General features: G+C 37.7%; 2 protein-coding genes across 12 annotated transcripts in view; both read left to right on the forward strand.

The window, feature by feature from the left end:
• Positions 1–21,293, forward strand: part of sulf1 (sulfatase 1) — a gene marked incomplete at its 3' end in the record, with an annotated part of 128,268 nt that overhangs the window by 67,736 nt on the left and 39,239 nt on the right. The window lies entirely within an intron of this gene.
• Positions 3,316–8,675, forward strand: LOC309713786 (ATP-dependent DNA helicase PIF1-like). 9 transcript variants are annotated; one of them, XR_014278673.1, is made up of 5 exons: positions 3,317–6,037; positions 6,125–6,504; positions 7,468–7,821; positions 8,003–8,139; positions 8,226–8,675. XR_014278673.1 is itself a non-coding variant. In XM_082545637.1 (3 exons), the coding sequence occupies exons 1-3, from the start codon at positions 3,502–3,504 to the stop codon at positions 6,128–6,130; spliced, it is 2,412 nt and encodes an 803-aa protein (XP_082401763.1). In that variant the 5' UTR covers positions 3,316–3,501; the 3' UTR covers positions 6,131–6,222. The 9 variants fall into 9 exon arrangements, 5 of the variants coding, with proteins under 5 accessions (XP_082401763.1, XP_082401762.1, XP_082401764.1 ...); XR_014278675.1 differs by having other exon boundaries at positions 3,318–6,504; positions 8,226–8,448; positions 8,537–8,675; XR_014278676.1 differs by having other exon boundaries at positions 3,318–6,213; positions 6,406–6,504.

Below are 21,293 nucleotides of genomic sequence, written 5' to 3' on the forward strand. Positions count from 1 at the left end.
AACGTTGCTGACCAAAGAAATGCTGATGAAAACAGACAAACAGCCACAACTGTTCCAGCACCAGCTTTAAATGAACCTAAATTTGAAACCCCCAAATCCACTGAGAAAACACAGAAAACTGTGGCCGACACTTTAGCTACTGAAGTGATGTCATCCAGAGTGGATTATTCAAATGAGCCAGCTGCTGAGCTGAACAATTCTGATTATTTAGAAATAGAAACCTCTGCATCTTCTGTAAGAGACACTCAGGTAACAAAAGATTCTGTTCCTCTGAATGATTTAAACACTGCCTCCTGTTTAACTATGACAACAGATGAACTCTCACATAAACTGTTGAAGCATAATAAACAGCAAAGGAGAAAGATTAGGAGACGACTGTTGGTCCAAGAAAAACTACCACAGAGAAGGGAAAATCAGAAAAAGAAAGAAAGACAGATGTACGCTTTTGATGAAAGCTTTAAGGCAAAGAAAAAAGATTCTAGCAGAAAGTCTCATGATCCTGATCACAGACAGAAGAAGAGTGTGTACAAAAATAATCTGTGTAAACTCAATGCTACATATAGAGAGAAACAGAGAGAACATTTTAGAAAAATCTATAGAGATAGTGCTAAAATTAGAGAGAGAAAAAGAGAACGTGTCATAAGGATGTATAAAGAAGATTCTTCATTCAGAGAAAAGCAGAAGGAACGTATAACAAGAACATATAGAGAATCTCCCATTTTTCGAGAAAAGCAGAAGGAACGTATGAGAAAAACATATAAAGAATCTTATAGACAATCTCCTATATTCAAAGAACAGCAGAAGGAGCGTATAAGAAGAACATACAGAGAATCTCCCGTGTTCCGAGAAAAGCACAAAGAGCGTATAAGAACAATATACAGAACTTGTGCCGAATTCAGAGAGAAACATAAAGCTTACATGAGGTCATATGTTTCTAACCTATATAAAGAAAGTGTAGAATTTAGACAGAAAAAAAAATGTTACATCACTAAACGTTATGGAGAAGAGAGACAATTTCAGCAGCAACACAAGGACAATATGAGAGAACGAATGAGAGTAAAATATTGGAACGTTTTTTCTTTTAGACAGATGCATAATATCAGATGTGCAATGAAAATAAAAAGAAAATATCGTCAGATGCATCGACCAGCTGACAGTTTACAGTGTCATCCAGAGAACACTTTAATGAATGAGGCCATATCTCGTTTCAGATCCAACATTAAGTCAGCACCATCTTATGTTTGTACTGTTTGTCTAAAAGCTTCTTTTCCTAATCAGGTGAAAATCTGCAAAAGAGAAAATTACTCAAAACACCAAATTGTAGCTCAGCAGTGTCTAACTGGTAAATTTGTTCATGTGTGTGATGAAGCATGTCATGATCACTGCAGCTTTCCTGTTGAGAGAAAAAAGGAGTATATCTGTCACACGTGTCACAGTTCCCTCAAAAGTGGACGCATGCCAAGACTTGCTGCTGTCAACGGTTTAGAACTGCAGGATATTCCAGCTGAACTGTGCGATCTCAACATTCTGGAGAGACATCTGATTGCCAAATGCATACCATTTGCTAAGATTATTCCACTTCCAAAGGGCAGACAGAGACTCATACGTGGTAATGTGGTGTGTGTACCATCTGAAGTCCAACAAACAGTTGACAGTTTACCGAGGATCAGAAGCCAATCACAGATCATGAGGATAAAGCTGAAAAGACGACTGTGCTACAAAGGCCATCAGCTGTTCCAGACTGTCACCTGGTCTAAACTCATTCAAGCCCTGCGTAAACTCAAACAAATTCATCCACAGTACACAGATATTATTATCAGAGATGATGCATTGCTTTGTGATCCAACGTTACCTGATGATGACAGCAGTGATGAAGCCAGCATGGGAAGTGATGATTATGATGAAGCAGATTTAATGGAAATTGACAACTATGAAAAAGATGCCCTTTTGTGCGAAAGTGAGTCTGAAAGTGAACAAGCTATTAATATGCAATCCTGTGATGAACAACCAGAGGAACAAAATCCAGATGAACCAGAAAGTGATTTGAACAATGGAGGTTTTGCTCTAGAAAGTTGTCTGCAGCCTGTTGACATTTCAGAAGAGATTCTCTGTTTCACTGATAACACATATTGTGTGGCTCCTGCAGAAAGAAACAATCCTGTTAGCTTCTTCAGAACTCCTCATTTGGAAGCCATGGCATTTCCTGTGCAGTTTCCTACCGGTCAGAATACACTGGATGAAAAGAGACTTCTTAAACTCACACCAAGTGCTTACTTCAAGTCAAGGCTTTTCAACATTGATGCAAGATTTGCTAAAGACACAAATTACCTGTTTTTCTCACAGTTTGTCACTGAAATACATTTGGCTAATTCCAGCATGACAATACAGCTAAGGAAAGGTAAAACTATGACCAAAGATGGACGCAAAATCACATCAGGAATGTTACAAAGTAAGACAGAAGTAGAGAAGCTGGTAAGAAATAAAGATGCAATCAGATTTATGCAGCCACTCAGAGGAACTCCAGCTTACTGGCAGAAAACTACCAAAGATTTATTCAGTATGATTCGTCAAATAGGAACACCTCAGTTCTTTGTCACTTTCTCTGCTGCTGAGATGAGATGGCCTGAAGTGATTCAAGCAATAAAGAGACAGCAAGGTGAAGAGGTTGATTTTGAAGCCCTGGACTGGTCAGAAAAGTGTGAAATTCTAAGATCAAATCCAGTAACCACCATGCGGATGTTTGATAAGCGTGTTGAGGCTTTGTTCAGAGATTTGCTTTTTTCTCTTGCACAGCCCCTTGGTGAGATCATTGATTACTTTTACAGAGTTGAGTTCCAGCACAGAGGTAGTCCGCATATACACATGTTGCTGTGGATTCGAGAAAAGGTAGAAGCAGATGTGGATGATGACCAAACTGTCTGTGACTTTGTGGACAGATACATCTCAGCTCAACTCCCTGATCCAGAAAAACAACCTGAACTGCACAAAAAAGTCTCTGAACTACAAAAGCACAGCAAGAACCACACAAAGACATGCTTTAAGAGTGTGAACTCTGGTTGTAGATTTGGGTTTCCAAAACCACCATCCACAAGAACAATGATTGTGAGACAGGATGAGGATTCAGACACTGAAGCTGCAAAAGCCAAACTCAGACCTTTGTTGAACCTGCTGAAGGAACCTGAAGCTGCTTCCCTCACCATAGAGCAGATTCTGTCACGATGCAACTTGACAATGAATGAGTATGAACAATGCCTCCAGAACATAAACAAGAAAACAGCTCTGATTCTGAAACGTGACCCAAAGAACTGTTGGATCAACAATTACAACCCAGATCTGCTTGAAGCCTGGAACTCTAATTTAGATGTCTCATTCATTTTGAATGCCTATTCATGTGTAGAATACCTCTGTAAATATATAACAAAGAAAGAATCTGGCCTCTCTGAATACCTGAAGACAGTTATCGATAACTCTGATAAGAACACCGTCAATGAATGTGATGAAATGAGAGCTGTGATGCAGGCTTACTCAAAAAAGAGAGAGATCAGCGCACAGGAGTGTGTGACTCGAGTCTGTGGCCTAAAAATGAAAAAATGTTCCCGCAGTGTTGTATTTGTACCAACAGATGATAACCCAGTAAAAATGAGTCGGCCCATGAGCTTCCTGGAAAGCACAACACACGACAGTTGTAATATTTGGATGACAAGTTTGAGTGATAAATACAAATGCAGACCTGAGACCCCAGAATATGAGGAAATGTCGCTGGCTGATTTTGCTGCCCTGTGCCGGTTGGTGAGTGGTCCAAATGAAGGAAAAGATGTGCTTCCTCTTCTAAACCAGCTTGGATTTGTACAAAGGCGAAAGAATGATAAACCAGCTATAATCAGGTATTACCACTGTTCACAGGAAAAAGATCCTGAGCAATATTATGGTCGACTGTTGAGACTTTACCTTCCACACAGATCAGAGCAGGAACTGAAACCACAATGTTTCCAAACCTATCAGTCCTTCTACAACTCGGGTTTTGTGCGACTTCCATGTTCAGACCACAGTGAGTCTGTGAAACGGATTGTGAAAAGAAATAAAGACAAGTATGAGAAGAACTCTGAGGATATTGAGAGTGCACTGGAAGAGTTTGAACAAAATAGGGATGTTGTGATCGATGAATGGTGTAATCTTGCTCCTGAATCTGAAGTTGTGAGGCTGCAATGTGATGAGAATCTTCCTGAGAGACATTCTGATGATGAGAACGAACAGGAGAATGTCCCTGACTACAGTCGTCAGTCTGATGCTGTAACAAAGATCAGAGCCATCAGAGAACAACCTGCAGTCGATCCAGCCGTGGTACGTGTAATGTATCAGAATCTGAACCAGAAGCAGGCCTGCGTGTTCTATGCCATAAGAGACTGGTGTATTCAGCGAGTTTGTGGTTTGAACCCAGATCCATTTTTCTTCTATATCAACGGTGGTGCAGGAACTGGAAAGTCACATCTGATTAAATGTATTCACTCTGAAGCATCAAAGATCCTGAGCAGACTGCCTGCTAATGCAGAAGAAGCTGACATATCAAATCCAACTGTTTTACTTACTTCATTTACCGGGACAGCAGCTTTTTCTATCAATGGCTCTACATTACATTCTCTACTGAAACTACCCAGGAGTCTGAAACCACCCATTCAAGGACTTGGTAACCAACTGGATGAAGTCAGATCTGAGCTGATGAATGCAGAAATTATTGTTATTGATGAGATTTCAATGGTTTCAAAACCCCTTTTTGCCTATGTGGATGCAAGACTGAAACAAATCAAAGGCACTCAGAGACCTTTTGGTGGAATGTCAGTTTTAGCTGTTGGAGATTTTTACCAGCTGCCACCAGTGCGACAGTCTAAACCTCTCTGCGTTTACGATCCAGAACAGATTGACCTATGGCAGGAACATTTTCAGATGATCACTCTAACCGAGATCATGCGTCAGAAAGATGATGTGGCCTTTGCAGAGATGCTGAACAGGATTAGAGTGAAAGAAAAGACGGATGAGCTTTCTCAGTGCGACAGAGATTTGTTGTCACAGGCTGTGACTGCACCAGAAGAATGTCCAACTGAGGTCTTACACATTTATGCCACCAACAAGAATGTGGAATCCCATAACACAGATACCCTGAAGAAGCTTCATTCAAACATCATAATCATCACTGCAGACGATTTCCAGAAGGATAAACGTACAGGCAGAATGGAACGAAGAGACAAACCATTTACAGGTGGGAGAAATGATTTACCTGACACTCTGAATGTTGCTGAAGGAGCTCGAGTCATGCTGACCAGAAACTTGGACACACTAAACGGTTTAGTCAACGGTGCTTTTGGTATACTGGTAAAGGTGGTGAGATCTGAAAATGATGGACACATAATCAAACTGGGGCTCAGAATGGACAACCGGCAGCCTATGAGACACAACCGCAGTGCTAATGCAGCATCTGATGATCTGGTTTACATTGAGAGAGCAGAGGAGAGTCTGAAGTTTAAAGGAGCGGTACGCAGACAGTTTCCTGTAAAGCTAGCATTCGCTTGCACAATTCACAAAACTCAGGGTCTTACAACACAGACAGCTGTAGTTTCAATGAAGAACATTTTTGAACCAGGTATGGCTTATGTTGCTCTCAGCAGGGTGACGTCTCTCAGTGGACTCTATTTGCAGGACTTGGATGAGAAAAAGATTTACTCCAATCCCGAGGTAACTGCAGCACTCCAAACCATGAGACAAGCCAGCGTTGAGGAAATGATGCCTCTTCTTCAGGTCAGAGAAACAGCCAGCAGACTTGACACTCTTACACTGATCCATCACAATACGGAGGGTTTGCCATCTCACATCAGTGACATCAAGAGTCATCATGAAATGTGTTTAGCAGATGTTTTGTGTCTCACAGAGTCTCACCTCCAAGGCTCCTTTGTTGCAGACAGTCTTCATTTGGACGGCTACACCATGTTCAAACGCAACAGACATGTGTCCTACACAAACTTTCCTCACATGGCCAGCAGAAGTGGTGGGGGAGTTGTTGTGTATTTGAGGAATCATTTTCAGGTTCAGGTAAAACAGTATGTGCATAATGTCACTGATCTTGAGTTTTTAGTGTTGAAGGTTCAGGCTCCATTCCCTGCACTCATTGCTGTTGTGTACAGACCCCCTGACTACAGTTTGACACCATTCATGCAAAACCTGGTAAGTCTTTTAGATTCCCTTGAAATAATGGACTGTCACCCAATAATTGTGTGTGGAGATTTTAATGAGAACCAGTTGCAGAGTGGAAGAAAACAGATTCTGGAGCAGTTTCAGTCGAGAGGGTATTCACAGCTGATCACTTCTGCCACTACAGACAAGAACACCCTGCTTGACCTCATTTTTATTTCTCAGCCAGATCAATGTCTCCATTCCGGTGTTCTGAGATCATACTACAGTTACCACAACCCTGTGTTTTGTGTCCTGTCCTCGAGCCAATCATGAAGTCGTCTGGTGAGTTTTGAAACAATTACAGATCATGTTTGTTACAGAGTTTACTGATTGTAGAGTATGAAAAATATTTTTCATTGGAAAAAATTGTCTTCCCTACTCTGTCTGTAAGAAGACCCTTTCTTATTGCAATGTTATTAATCATGTCACCAAATCATGGCTGTACTTCATGCAGAGCCGGGAGATCTGCTTTCTGTTATCATGCACCTCAGATCTGAAATATACTGCATTAAACGGACATAATTTATTTTTTATTCTCATGTTTTAAATGACTAAATCTACTTATACATTTTTTCATGGATGTTAATTGTCATCTCCTTTTTTGATACTTTTTTTACTCTGACGTATGTATCTCAACAAACGAGATCTTCCCCTCCAAGATGCTTTCAAATATGAAATAGTAAATAAATAAATCACAGATAAATGCAGGTATTTATTATGGGTCACATGAATAAATACAGACAATTATATTTTCTTGATTATAGTAAATTTTGTAGAATCAAATGTTTTTTGGATGAATGAGGTTTTGCTTATCATGTTTTACAGGTAAAAAATGTTAAAAGTTTTAAACTATCTTTAGGCTACCAGAGATGTCTATAATTATACATTATGTAGAGAAAAACATTTTCACAGCTTACAGAATTTGTATAAAAACTGATTTAGAAGTACATGGAAAGTTTCTGCATCAATTTTCTGACTTGGCTTTTATCCGGGTGGGTTTGGGTTTGGGTGGATAAAGGCCAAGTCAGAATTCTCTGAGCAGCTGGAAAAAGCTGCTAATAAACAAAGACATCAGAAAGCGGGGGCTTTAGGTGTAGCCCCCGCTTTCTGACGCACTAATTAGATTTAGTAACTGACACCCCATACCAGCATTATATAGACACTTGGGGGCTGAGATGGGTGGGTGGGGAGGGGGGGTGGGTGGTGTTAAAAGCACTTTATGTTTTGTAGATGTATTTTTTTCAGACAGGGCACACACAGTCCTGTTTCCTTTGTGGGAAAACCTTCAAACTTCACCATCCTCAGCTGAAACAACAACATCTTAACACCATCTTCATGAACTGCTAAGCCAAACCTGATCCATCAGTGCTGGACTGCACAGATAACTACATGCCACACAGAGACTGCTGTGTTATGAACTGCCATACCAGTATGTCTTCAATGGAGAAGATGACACACCCATCACCTGACCTCCTGCCTGATCTGGAGACCATCATGATGCTGCCACACTACACACCTCTGAGACCATGAATGATGACTCCTACTGAGGAAACTGTATTTCCTGTCAGAGATGCTCAGTGATCCTCAGAGCAGAGAGCGGTATGATTCTTTATCTTTGATAAAAAATGTCAGTGTTTTTAATTCAATTAATTAATTAAAATCCTGTTTAGTGCATAAATAATTCCACACTCAAATGATTATACTTGTTGACACTTTTTGAGTTTTAATTCACATTATGGATTACAAATCTATGCTTTTTCTACTCTGTCTCTCTGTGCAGGTATTGCTGTCTTCTGAGTTCTTCAGTGTCCCAACTGAGACATTCAAACCTCATTGCAGAGCTCATGTCTTTCCTCACCATCATGTGAGTGTGAGATTGCTCTGGATTCTGGTTATGTGGCCTGCAGCACCTATAAGGTATTTCAACATTGTTCATTGCATAACTTATTTGTAGTTTTTAGGCCTTAACACAAATAAAATGTTCCTTTTTCTGTATTTTTTAGAACAAGCTCGTCCAGTGTGCCTGCATTCCAGCTTCTTAGACTCTACTCAAGTGGACAGAGTATCAGTGTTTGGCCACTCTTACAGACACCGACTTCTGTCAACTCACTGCTACTGATCAGGCACCTGACTCCAGGAAGACAGAGGGCTGCAAGCCTGTCATCGTTTCCAGTGTGGCTTTGTATTCTTGGGGTAGCATCAGATTTTTCCCACAAATATTCAAAGGTAACACTTATTTTAAGCGTAGTTATTAAGTCAAAAGTCTTCCCTTGTGTTAATTTTATTTTTTTTATTTGTTTTTGTTTTCTTTTAGATTTATGTGCAGTGATCGGATGTGGTGGAGCTTTGTTAACTGTGTGGAAAACATCTGTTTGTGATGATATTTACAATGAGGCTTTAAGGTGACAGTTTCCATGTAATTTCAATCCTTTTACTAAGCAAAAACATGTTTGCAATTAAGATATTTTTTTTAAGTTTTGTCTTCTGGATTTCTGGTTAACATTCCTCTGTGACAGCAAATACTAAACTGGTCCAAGTACCCAGCATATCATTGGTCAAAGGCAAAAAGGACCACATGTCACACTAGCAATGAATTATTGACTGTGTTTGTGTCATCAGATTTAACTAACAATATCAGACATATGAAACTGAACTCTGGATTAATGTGCAGATTTTTTTTGTGTTTTTTTTTTATTGTTGAATAATTATTTTGTAGAACAAACCCAATCTATTTACCCAAACAATGTAACTTGTTTGGGTAAATAGTGGATTAATATATCTAAGTCTATAAGTATAGCAAGCTGAATTCATACAGACACACAGCTCTAAATCCTGGATTGTAGGATGTACAAAAATGATCATGTGATTATTATGGACATTTAAATAACTATATCTATTGAACCATTACATGTATTCTTTTTAGAAATTACACAATCTCAAAATGTGAAAAAAGAAAGTGTTTAAGAGAATAAATAATGTGTGTTTGTATGAATCCTGCCTTAGTATGGGGTGTCAGTAACTACATTAGTATAGAGTAGGTCTAACAGTGGTTTTCCACATCTGCTCTAATACAGCAGTCCCCAACCTTTTTTGCGCCACGGACCGGTTTATGCCCGACAATATTTTCATGGACCGGCCTTTAAGGTGTCGCGGATAAATATAACAAAATAAAACTAGTACCGGTACTGAAAAAAAGAAAATTTATTCATAACACACATGAAAAGACCCAGGAAAACCGAGTAAACGATAAAAACGATAACAAAATAACGCTGAAAACCGATAAAAACCCTGAAAACTATACATTTCACACCTGAGCCTCATCTCTCGCGGCCCGGTACCAAACGACTCACGGACCGGTACCGGTCCGAGGCCCGGGGGTTGGGGACCGCTGCTGTAATATATATAGATAATGGGTCAGACATATAAAGTCATTTTGAAAAGTTCATAAAGGTCATTTATATGTGTTCCTCTTTATCATTTTATATCAGGTCAAACAGCTGACTTGAGTTTTGATCAGAGTAGAACCATAACATTCATGCTAATGGTTCTACTGTTTACAGTTACTTTATGATGGATTTCACCCTGGTCACAGCACTATGTGAAAAGCTGTTAGAGGTAAAGTTAAGCCAATTAATACCTCATCATAAGTCACTCTCTAACGCAAAGCAGTGATTATTTTTCACTGTAATTTATTCCACAACGATGTTCTTTATTTGATCCTTGTTTCTTTAAATATGCAAATCGATTGTTCAGCTGTGTGACTCTCCACACCTCAAATATATCACAATGTGGACTTCATTTTGACAGTATTTTGTAGATTGGTACCATATTTATCATCAAATCAGGAAACTGTAAACTAATTGAAAAAATTAAGCTTATGAAAATTTTAATGTGGCATAGGAACATGTTGTTTATCCTTGCCAAATGGTATTTACACAAAACTCCAGCAAATCAGAGGATATATTTTTGTCTCTCACTTGCTATATATGTGTATATTTTTGCAGTTAATAGCCTATCATGTGTCTGCGCATCTTAGGGCCATAAACATAAACATGGCAAACAAGGATATGTTCACAATTCCAACAGATGCTTCAATTGTTTGTATAGATTTTAGATCAATTTGATTTGCATTTTCTATTAATATTTTTCTGTTTGTCCCAAATGGTATTTTTTATTTCTTTATGCCATTATTGTAATCATTGGAAACAACTGAGTAAATATTTTGTATCATATGTTTCTAAAAATATTTGAATGTTCTACTTTTCTACTACTGGTTTTCTACTTTCTAAACTTTCTGCCACTTTTTGGCATTTCAATAACATTATTTTTGGGTGTTTTAATCTCTGACCGCAGCATCTTGTGCATTTATTACCTAAATGTTGTTTGTGTGGGTCTTGCCTTTGTTATGTTTTTTTGCCATTTTTAGATTTCACCAGCTGTGCAAACTCGCAATTTTACCTTGGTTTTGTTCCACATTAGTTTATCTGCCGGCACATTTTCTTCCTTTTCTAATGTTTTTGGTAATTTTTCACAGTTAAACAAGTAACTTTGAGGTTACTTCAGCATTTTCAGCTGTTATCTGTTGACAGTTTTGCCTAATTATTACATTTCTGCAAATTTCTAGCAGTTCTGATAAGTTGTAATATTTCTGCCAAGTTTTTAATTTTCTACTAAATTATATTATTTCTGCTAGGTTACACTACTTTTGTTTGTTATGTTATGTTAAGTTATGTTATTCTAAATTATTGCATTTCTGCTAAGTTATTACATTTTTCTTAACTTGATATTGTTCTGCAAAGTTATTAAAATTTCAGCAACTTTTTAAACACTGACTTTGATTTCTTCAGCTTCTTCAGCTATTTTCAACTATTTTCAGCAGACAGCTTCAGCTTTACAGTTTCCTCTAAGTGATTGCAGTTCTGCTAAGTTATTACATTTTAGCAAAGTTCTTTTGCTTCTGCAAAGTTTTTACAATTTCTGCAACTTTTCAGCTTTTTCAGCTACTTTTTGCATACAGCTTCAGCTTTAAGCATCCACACTGCATTTTCGCAGGAAATGCAAATTTTTCTAGTTGTGTGGATGCTTTAAGCATCCACACTATTGTTTTCCTGTTTCTCTTTATACTTTATTATTCTTCAAGTTGCTCGTTTTTCGTCCGCTAACTACTTCCACAATTTTTGTGCTATTTTCACCATTCAAATTTTAAACTATTCTGCTATTTCTGCTAATTCCTGCTATGACTTTTGGTATTTTCTGCTATTATACTTTTTAAAATATTAAGCTTTTTTCCTTTAATTTGTCCCATTGAAATGAATGGGAAACTTCTGCAAACTTCTGCAATTCTGCTAAAATTTTCTTGTTTTTGAAACTTAACTACTTCCTCATACTTTTGCCTAGAACAACCATTCAAACTTTAAAATGTTCACAAATTATTGGGCTATTCAGGCATGATTCAGCTTTTTCAAATCTTTTACTGTTTTACTTTTATGCCTCTTAAAGTTTTGAGTTGCAAAATTGTGATTTTTTCACAAAATACATGCGTTGTTATGGTTGCTATGCTCTTGGCTTCCAGTGTGTCACTGAAGGTTTTGCAGTCTTCTCTTCATGTCCGAACAACTGTTTGCTACTTGCTCAATTTTCACTCAACTTCCATAAATTATACATCAAAATGTAGGTATTCTTGCTGGCTTTCAGAAAATGTCACTATCATTGTTGTGGGATTTATAGAATTTTGGCAAATCTCCTCAGACCAACACAATGTCAGGAAACTCTCCATATAAAGTGAATGGAGTGCTTGTCCAAAATCATCGCTGGATTTCTGTAATGAGAGGCATATTCGAATCGTCATATCTCCTTAACGAAGCAAAGTTAAGACATGAGGCTTGTCCCGGTATATCTTCAGACACTCCTGACGCTCACAATTCAAGAATTTCTTTCTCACCTATTACCGTTCTGAAATGAGTTGGACTTGTTTGAGGGTAGGAAATTCATCCTTCGCTCAGATTTCTTCAGATTTCAAACTCTGGAAATGAACCACTTTTTTCTCTCGTCATAACTTTTTGTTGGATTTCCACAGAGACCTGAAAATTTCCATGACTGTTCACCAAAGCCTGCTGTCTCTTACGGTGAAAGAATGATATCGATACTCCAAATAGATTTAGAGTTACAAAACGTTGTTTGAGGGCAAGTCGAGGCAGTTTTTGCTTCGCTCTACTCAGTTATGGTGCATTAGAAGTCAAATATCTTTAATAATTCATATTTTAATGATAAATTGTCAACACTGGAAGATTCCCCCATCTCTTCTGAACAAAACGGTGTAAGAATGACCGCTCTAGCCCCCACAGTTAGGAAATTATAGTCATTTGTTTGTGGGGAGTCCTCACTATGAGAAATAGGCTGCAATAATCCTGTGCCTCTCTGTGCTGCGTGTGTAAAAAGATGCACCTGTTTTGGCGGGAAAACGTAAACAGCCACTCTGATTGGTGGATTTAAATTCGGCAGCTCTCTCCCTCTGTGTCTGTCTGTGTGTGTGTGTGTGTGTGTGTGTGTGTGTGTGTGTGTTTAGTGGGAGAGAGAGGACCCTGCCCTTATTTGGCAGCATGTCATTGTAGGATTTAAATTGAATATAGTTAGACTGGTTGACTGGATTAGAGCCTGTGTTTGTGTGTCCCTCTGTGCATTTCTGTTTCAATATGCCTCCATATTTGTAATTTTGTAAGTTATTACTATTCTGCTAAATCATAGTATTTCTGGTACTTTTCGGTACTTGTGCTAAATACAGTATTTCTGCTAAATCATACGATTTCTGCTTTTCATAAGATTTGTGCATAATATAGTATTTCTGCTAAATTATAGTATTTATTCTTTTTATAAGATTTGTGCCTAACATAGTATTTCTGCTAAATTATAGTATTTCTGCTTTTTATACTATTTGTGCCTAATATAGTATTTCTGCTTTTTATAGGATTTGTGCCTAATATAGTATTTCTGCTTTTTATAGGATTTGTACCTAATATAGTATTTCTGCTTTTTATACTATTTGTGCCTAATATAGTATTTCTGCTAAATTATAGTATTTCTGCTTTTTATAGTATTTGTGCGAAAACATAGTATTTCTACTAAATGTAGTATTTATGCTTAATAATAGTATTTCTATATATTTCTGCCAGGTCCCCAGGCAGCCAATCGTCTGTGAGGACTGAGACATTCAAATTTTCAAATCAGGGCCTGCACAGTTTCCCAGCCAATCAAATAAGTGTCCTGAGGCATTCAAATTTGCATATTTGGGCCTTCGTGGCTTCTAAGCCAGCCAATCATATCTGAGGGCTGAGGAATTCAAATCCACAAATCAGGGCCTGCACGGCTTCCCAGCCAGCCAATCACATATGTGGTCTCAGGCATTCAAATTTGCATATTGGGGAATTCGTGGCTTCTAAGTCAACAAGTCATCCATGTCATATATCTCTAAAAATTCATATTTGAATATTAAATTGTCAACACTTGAAGATTCCCCAATCACTTCTGAACAAAACGGTGTAAGAATGACCGCTCTAGCCCCTACAGTTAGGAAATTATGGTCATTTGTTTGAGGGGAGTCCTCACTATGAGAAATAGACTGCAATAATCCTGTGCCTCTCTGTGCTGAGTGTGTAAAAAGATGCACCTGTTTTGGCGGGAAAACGTAAACAGCCACTCTGATTGGTGGATTTAAATTCGGCAGCTCTCTCCCTCTGTGTGTGTGTGTGTGTGTGTGTGTGTGTGTGTGTGTGTGTTTAGTGGGAGAGAGAGGACCCTGCCCTTATTTGGCAGCATGTCATTGTAGGATTTAAATTGAATATAGTTAGACTGGTTGACTGAATTGGATCTTGTGTGTGTGTCTCTCTGTGCATGTGTGTTTCCTCATGTGTACATATTTGTAATTGTGTGGCTGTCATAAATTTTTTTGCAGATTTTTGTCATTTAACAAGTATATTTGAGGGACCCTCAGCATGTTCAGCATTTTTTCAGCTGTCCATTTTGCTTTTCCAATTTTTCTGTTTAACTTATTACTATTGTGCTAAATCATACTATTTCTGCTATTTTATAAGATTTGTGCTTAATATACTATTTCTGCTTTTATAGGATTTGTGCTTAATATAGTATTTCTGCTAAATGTAGTATTTATGCTTAATCATACTATTTCTGCTTTTTATAGTATTTGTGCTTAATATAGTATTTCTGCTAAATTTAGTATTTCTGATTAATTATAGTTTTTCTACTAAATCATAGTACAGTATTTCTGCTTTTTATGGGATTTGTGCTAAAACAAAGTACTTCTACTAAATGTAGTATTTGTGCTTAATCATACCATTTCTGCTTTTTATAGGATTTGTGCTTAATATAGTATTTCTGCTAAATTATAGTATTTCTGCCAAATTATAATATTTGTGCTAAAACATAGTCTCAATTTAAAATTACAATATTCATAGTTCATCACAGTGTCTCTGGTAAATCACAATATTTCTGCTCTGTTGTACTATTTTTCTAAATCATAGTGTTTCTGTAATGTTTAAGTATTTTTGGCTAAATATATTCTTTCTGTTATCTTATACTATTTCTCCTAAATTCTTGTATTTTTGAGAAGTTATCATGTTTCTGGTAAGTTACAATATTTCTGCTAAATTCTGCTATGCTATTGTATTTCTGCCAAGTATTATGTTTCCTCTAAGATATTGCAGTTCTGCTAAGTTATTCCATTTTAGCAAACTTCTTTTGCTTCTGCAAAGTTTTTACAATTTCTGCAACTTTTCAGCTTTTTCAGCTACTTTTTGCATACAGCTTCAGCTTTAAGCATCCACACTGCATTTTCGCAGGAAATGCAAATTTTTCTAGTTGGGTGGATGCCGTAGGCATCCACACTATTGAGATCCTGTTTCTCTTTATTCTTTATCCTTTATTATTCTAGTTGCTCCGTTTCTTTGCCGCTTAACTACTCCCTCAGTTTTCAGCCGATTTTTACCATTCAAACTCTAAACTGTTCTGCTATTTCTGCTTTCGACTGCTATATCTTTTGGTACTTATTACTATTATACTTTTTAAAATATTACACTTTTTTCCTTTAATTTGTCCCATTGAAATGAATGGGAAACTTCTACAATTCTGCTAAAACTTGCTTGTCTTTGAAACTTAACTACTTCCTCATACTTTCACCTAGAAACTCCATTCAAACTTTAAAACGTTCTCAGATGATTGGGCTATTCCTGTGTGATTCAGCTTTTTCATATCTGTTACCGTTTTCATGTAATGACTCTTTAAGTTTTCAGTTACAACTTTGTGATTTTTCAGAAAATACATGTGTTGCTATGGTTGCTATGCAATTAACTCCCACTGCACACTCGTCCGTTCTGAATTTTCTCTTCATGTCTGAACAACTCCTTGCTACTCGCTCAATTTCCACTCAACTTCCACAAATTATACATCAAAACGTAGGTATTTTTGCTGGCTTTAAGACAGTGTCACTATAATTATTGTGAGAGTTACGTTTTTTTCACAATTTGCCTCGAAGTGACACATGGTCTAAAAACTCCCCATTCAAAGTCTATGGGGAGGTTGTGAAACTCAGAGCTGAAATACTGAAACTGAAGGCATTTTCAAATCGTCATATCTCCTTAACGAAGCAAAGTTAAGACATGAGGCTTGTCCCTGTATATCTTCAGACACTCCTGACACTCACAATTCAAGAATTATTTTCTCACCTATTACCGTTCTGAGATGAGTTAGACTTGTTTGAGGGGTGGAAATCTGTCCTCCTCTCATTTTTCAAATTCCGAAAATGAAGCCGTTTCTTCTCTCGTCATATCTCCGCGACGGAGATACAAAGAGCTATGTAAATCGCAGTCAAAGTACACCAAAGTCCGCTGATTCACCCAGTGCAAGAATTATGCTTCTATCCCACCTAGTTTTTGAGTTACACGACGTTTTGTAACTCCAAAAAACGGCGTTTTTCGCGTCTCACCGCGATCTAATTCTGACTCCTCATCACCCTTTTTTTCAAAGCGCCCGCCCCCTTAGAGGTGGCGCGATTGGTAATGACACCGCTCTTCAGACCAGAGGTCGTGGGTTCGATTCCACCTTGGCCCACATGTTTTTTTTTTAACTACAAATTTATACACTATCACAGACCGGTAATTCATATTGATAATTTATTACAATTCTGCAAAGTTTAATGATTTTAGCAGCTTTTCTAATATGGACCTCAGATTCTGGTTAACAGTCTATGGCAGAAATACATACAAGTACACAGCCTGATGAAGCAGACAGAAGCAGTACCTCTGATTGGTTCCGCAGTTTCACCTCTTATCAGCACAAATCTCACCCTCTTCTGCTGTTTTCACCTCTTTTCTGCTAATTTGAGCTTCTGTTCCACAGTGCACTCAGCCTCTTCTGCTGTTTTCATTAGAATTTTAAGCTTTTCCACCTTTTTTCAGTTACGTGAGAACCAGTTTGGCTCAATGAGTAGCTGAAAAATATCAGCCTCTTCTGCTGTTTTAGCAGGATTTCAGAGTTCAGCTTTTTCACTTGTTTTAAGCACAAATTTCAGTTTCTTTACCTCATTTCACAACAAAGTTCTTCCTCTTCACCTCTTTTCTGCTAATTTGAGCTGCTGCTCCACAGTGCACATTTTCCCTCTCATCATATCTTTGCTTGTGACCAGAACTCATTTGGCTCAGAGGGTAGGGCATCTGTCGTGAGACCCGGTGGCTGAGGTTCGAATCCTACCTGTGACAGCTGCTACACATGTTCACTGCTTGCATGCGCTCTGCTTTCTTGACACTCTCCAGTGTGTCATTACACATACAGCCATCTTCAGCAAGCACTTCTGCTTCTACACTTCTTTTCAACTCGGCTTTTTGCTTCTTTACCTCTTTTCAGCAGAAATTATTCCTCTTCACCTCTTTTCTGCTAATTAGAGCTCCTGCTCCACAGTGCACTTAGCCTCTTCTGCTGTTTTCATTAGAATTTTAAGCTTTTCCACCTTTTTTCAGTTACGTGAGAACCAGTTTGGCTCAGTGAGTAGCTGAAAAATATCAGCCTCTACTACTGTTTTAGCAGGATTTCAGAGTTCAGCTTTTTCACTTGTTTTAAGCACAAATTTCAGTTTCTTTACCTCATTTCACAACAAAGTTCTTCCTCTTCACCTCTTTTCTGCTAATTTGAGCTTCTGCTCCACAGTGCACATTTTCTCTCTCATCATATATTTGCTTGAGACCAGAACTCATTTGGCTCAGAGGGTAGGGCAGCTGCCGTGAGACCCGGGGGCAGAGTTTCGAATCCTACCTGTGACAGTTGCTACACATGTTCCCTGCTTGCATGCGCTCTGCTTTCTTGACACTCTCCAGTGTGTCATTACACATACAGCCATCTTCAGCAAGCACTTCTACACCTCTTTTCAACTCATCTTTTTGCTTCTTTACCTCTTTTCAGCAGAACTTCTTCTGATTCACCTCTTTTCTGCTAAATGTTTAGCCTTTTCACCTCTTATTAGCACAATACTAAGCAGCTTCTGCTAATTTCACCAGAATTGTCAGTCTCTCCACCTCTTCTTTGTAAGAATCAGTTTGGTCCAGTAAGGTGAGACGCCGCCTATAGATCAGAAAGGCCAGGTTCGAATCTCGCTCAGGGCAATGTTTTTTGTTTTTTCAACTTTTTCTGCTTTTTTCAGCAGAAATCTTCAGCGTAAGGCATCCACACAGCATTTTCGCAGGAAATGCAATTTTTTCTAGTTATTATTATTATTATTCTGGGTGTTTCCGTACACTTTTCGCCATTAAACTACTTCCACAATTTTCAGCCGATTTTCACCGTTCAAATTTTAAACTATTCAACTATTTTTGCTAATTTCTGCTATGATTTTTGCTATTTTTAACTATTATACTTTTTAAAATATTCCACTTTTTTCCTTTAATTTGTCCCATTGAAATGAATGGAAATCTTCCAAAATTCTGCTAAATTTTGCTTGTTTTTGAAACTTAACTACTTCCTCATACTTTCACCTAGAACAACCATTCAAACTTTAAAATGTTCACAAATTATTGGGCTATTCAGGTATGATTCAGCTTTTTCAAATCTTTTACTGTTTTACTTTTATGCCTCTTAAAGTTTTGAGTTGCAAAATTGTGATTTTTCACAAAATACATGCGTTGTTATGGTTGCTATGCTCTTGGCTTCCAGTGTGCCACTGAAGGTTTTGCAATTTTCTCTTCATGTCCGAACAACTTCCTGCTACTTGCTCAATTTTCACTCAACTTCCACAAATTATACATCAAAACGTAGGCATTTTTGCTGGCTTTCAGAAAATGTCACTATCATTGTTGTGGTATTCATAGAACTTTCGCAAATCTCCTCAGACTAACACAAGGTCAGAAAACTGTCCATATAAAGTCAATGGAGAGCTTGTTCAAAATCACCGCTGCATTTCTGTAATGAGAGGCATATTCGAATCGTCATATCTCCTTAACGAAGCAAAGTTAAGACATGAGGCTTGTCCCGGTATATCTTCAGACACTCCTGACGCTCACAATTCAAGAATTTCTTTCTCACCTATTACCGTTCTGAAATGAGTTGGACTTGTTTGAGGGTAGGAAATTCGTCCTTCGCTCAGATTTCTTCAGATTTCAAAGTCTGGAAATGAACCACTTTTTTCTCTCGTCATAACTTTTTGTTGGATTTCCACAGCGACCTGAAAATTTCCATGATTGTTCACCAAAGCCTGCTGTCTCTTACGGTGAAAGAATGATATCGATACTCCAAACAGATTTCAAGTTACAAACCGTTGTTTGAGGGCAAGTCAAGGCAGTTTTTGCTTCGCTCTACTCAGTTATGCTGCATTACAAGTCAAATATCTTTAATAATTCATATTTTAATGATAAATTGTTAACACTGGAAGATTCCCCCATCTCTTCTGAACAAAACGGTGTAAGAATGACCGCTCTAGCCCCTACGGTTAGGAAATTATGGTCATTTGTTTGAGGGGAGTCGTCACTATGAAAAGTAGGCTGCAATAATCCTGTGCCTCTCTGTGCCTGCGTGTGTAAAAAGGTGCACCTCTTTTGGCGGGAAAACGTAAACAGGCACTCTGATTGGTGGATTCAAATTCAGCAGCTCCCAGGCTGACCTAGAAACTTACTTCTCTCTCCCTGTGTGTCTGTGTGTGTGTGTGTGTCTGTGTGTGACAGAGAGAGAGAGAGAGAGAGAGAGAGAGAGAGAGAGAGAGAAAGCCTTTTAATGGGATGATCTCATTCTAAGATTCTAATTTAATATATTTAGACTGGGTGACTGAATTTGATCTTGGTAGTGTGTCTCTCTGTGCATGTGTGTTTCCTTATGTGTACATATTTGTGATTGTGTGGCTGTTATAGATTTTTTTGCTAATTTTTTTCATTTAACAAGTATATTTGAGGGACCCTCAGCATGTTCAGCATTTTTTCAGCTGTCCATTTTGCTTTTCCAGTTTTTCTGTTTAAGTTATTACTATTGTGCTAAATCATACTGTTTCTGCTATTTCATAAGATTTGTGCAAAATGTAGTATTTCTGCCAAATATAGTATTTCTGATTAATTATAGTTTTTCTACTAAATCATAGTACATTTTTCCTCTTTTTATAGGATTTGTGCTAAAACATAGTATTTCTACTAAATGTAGTATTTATGCTTAATCATACTATTTTTGCTTTTTATAGGGTTTGTGCTTAATATAGTATTTCTGCTAAATTATAGTATTTCTGCTTTTTATAGTATTTGTGCTAAAACATAGTATTTCTACTAAATGTAGTATTTATGCTTAATCATACTATTTTTGCTTTTTATAGGGTTTGTGCTTAATATAGTATTTCTGCTAAATTATAGTATTTCTGCTTTTTATAGTATTTGTGCTAAAACATAGTATTTCTACTAAATGTGGTATTTATGCTTAATCATACTATTTCTATATATTTCTGCCAAGTCCCCAGGCAGCCAATCCTCTGTGAGGACTTAGACATTCAAATTTTCAAATCAGGTCCTGCACGGTTTCCCAGCCAATCATATATGTGTCCTGAGGCATTCAAATTTGCATATTGGGGCCTTCATGGCTTCTAAGCCAGCCAATCATATCTGAGGGCTGAGGAATTCAAATCCACAAATCAGGGCCTGCACAGCTTCCCAGCCAGCCAATCACATATGTGGTCTGAGGCATTCAAATTTGCATATTGGGGAATTCGTGGCTTCTAAGTCAACAAGTCATCCATGTCATATATCTCTAAAAATTCATATTTTAATATTAAATTGTCAACACTTGAAGATTCCCCCATCTCTTCTGAACAAAACGGTGTAAGAATGACCGTTCTAGCCCCTACGGTTAGGAAATTACGGTCATTTGTTTGAGGGGAGTCGTCACTATGAGAAATAGACTGCAAAAATCCTGTGTCTCTCTGTGCTGCTGCGTGTGTAAACAGATGCACCTGTTTTGGTGGGGAAAAGTGCACAGCCTCTCTGATTGGTGGATTCAAATTCAGCAGCTCCCAGGCTGACCTAGAAACTTACTTCTCTCTCCCTGTGTGTGTGTGTGTGTGTGTGTGTGTGTGTGTGTGTGACAGAGAGAGAGAGAGAGAGAGAGAGAGAAAGGCTTTTAATGGGATGATGTCATTCTAAGATTTAAATTCAATATATTTAGACTGGTTGACTGAATTGGATCTTGTGTGTGGGTCTCTCTGTGCATGTGTGTTTCCTCATGTGTACATATTTGTGATTGTGTGGCTGTAATAATTTTTTTTGCAGATTTTTGTCATTTAACAAGTATATTTGAGGGACCCTCAGCAAGTTCAGCATTTTTTCAGCTGTCCATTTTGCTTTTCCAATTTTTCTGTTTAACTTATTACTATTGTGCTAAATCATACAATTTCTGCTATTTTATAAGATTTGTGCTTAATATACTATTTCTGCTTTTATAGGATTTGTGCTTAATATAGTATTTCTGCTAAATGTAGTATTTATGCTTAATCATACTATTTCTGCTTTTCATAGTATTTGTGCTTAATATAGTATTTCTGCTAAATT

The sequence above is a fragment of the Aulonocara stuartgranti genome, assembly GCF_965226115.1.
Source record: "Aulonocara stuartgranti genome assembly, chromosome: 9".
In the NCBI taxonomy this organism is placed as follows: domain Eukaryota; kingdom Metazoa; phylum Chordata; class Actinopteri; order Cichliformes; family Cichlidae; genus Aulonocara; species Aulonocara stuartgranti.

Excerpts from the sequence above, each read along its gene's own strand:
- LOC309713786 (XM_082545634.1), top strand. The coding sequence starts at position 3,502 with ATGAGAGCTGTGATGCAGGCTTACTCAAAAAAGAGAGAGATCAGCGCA.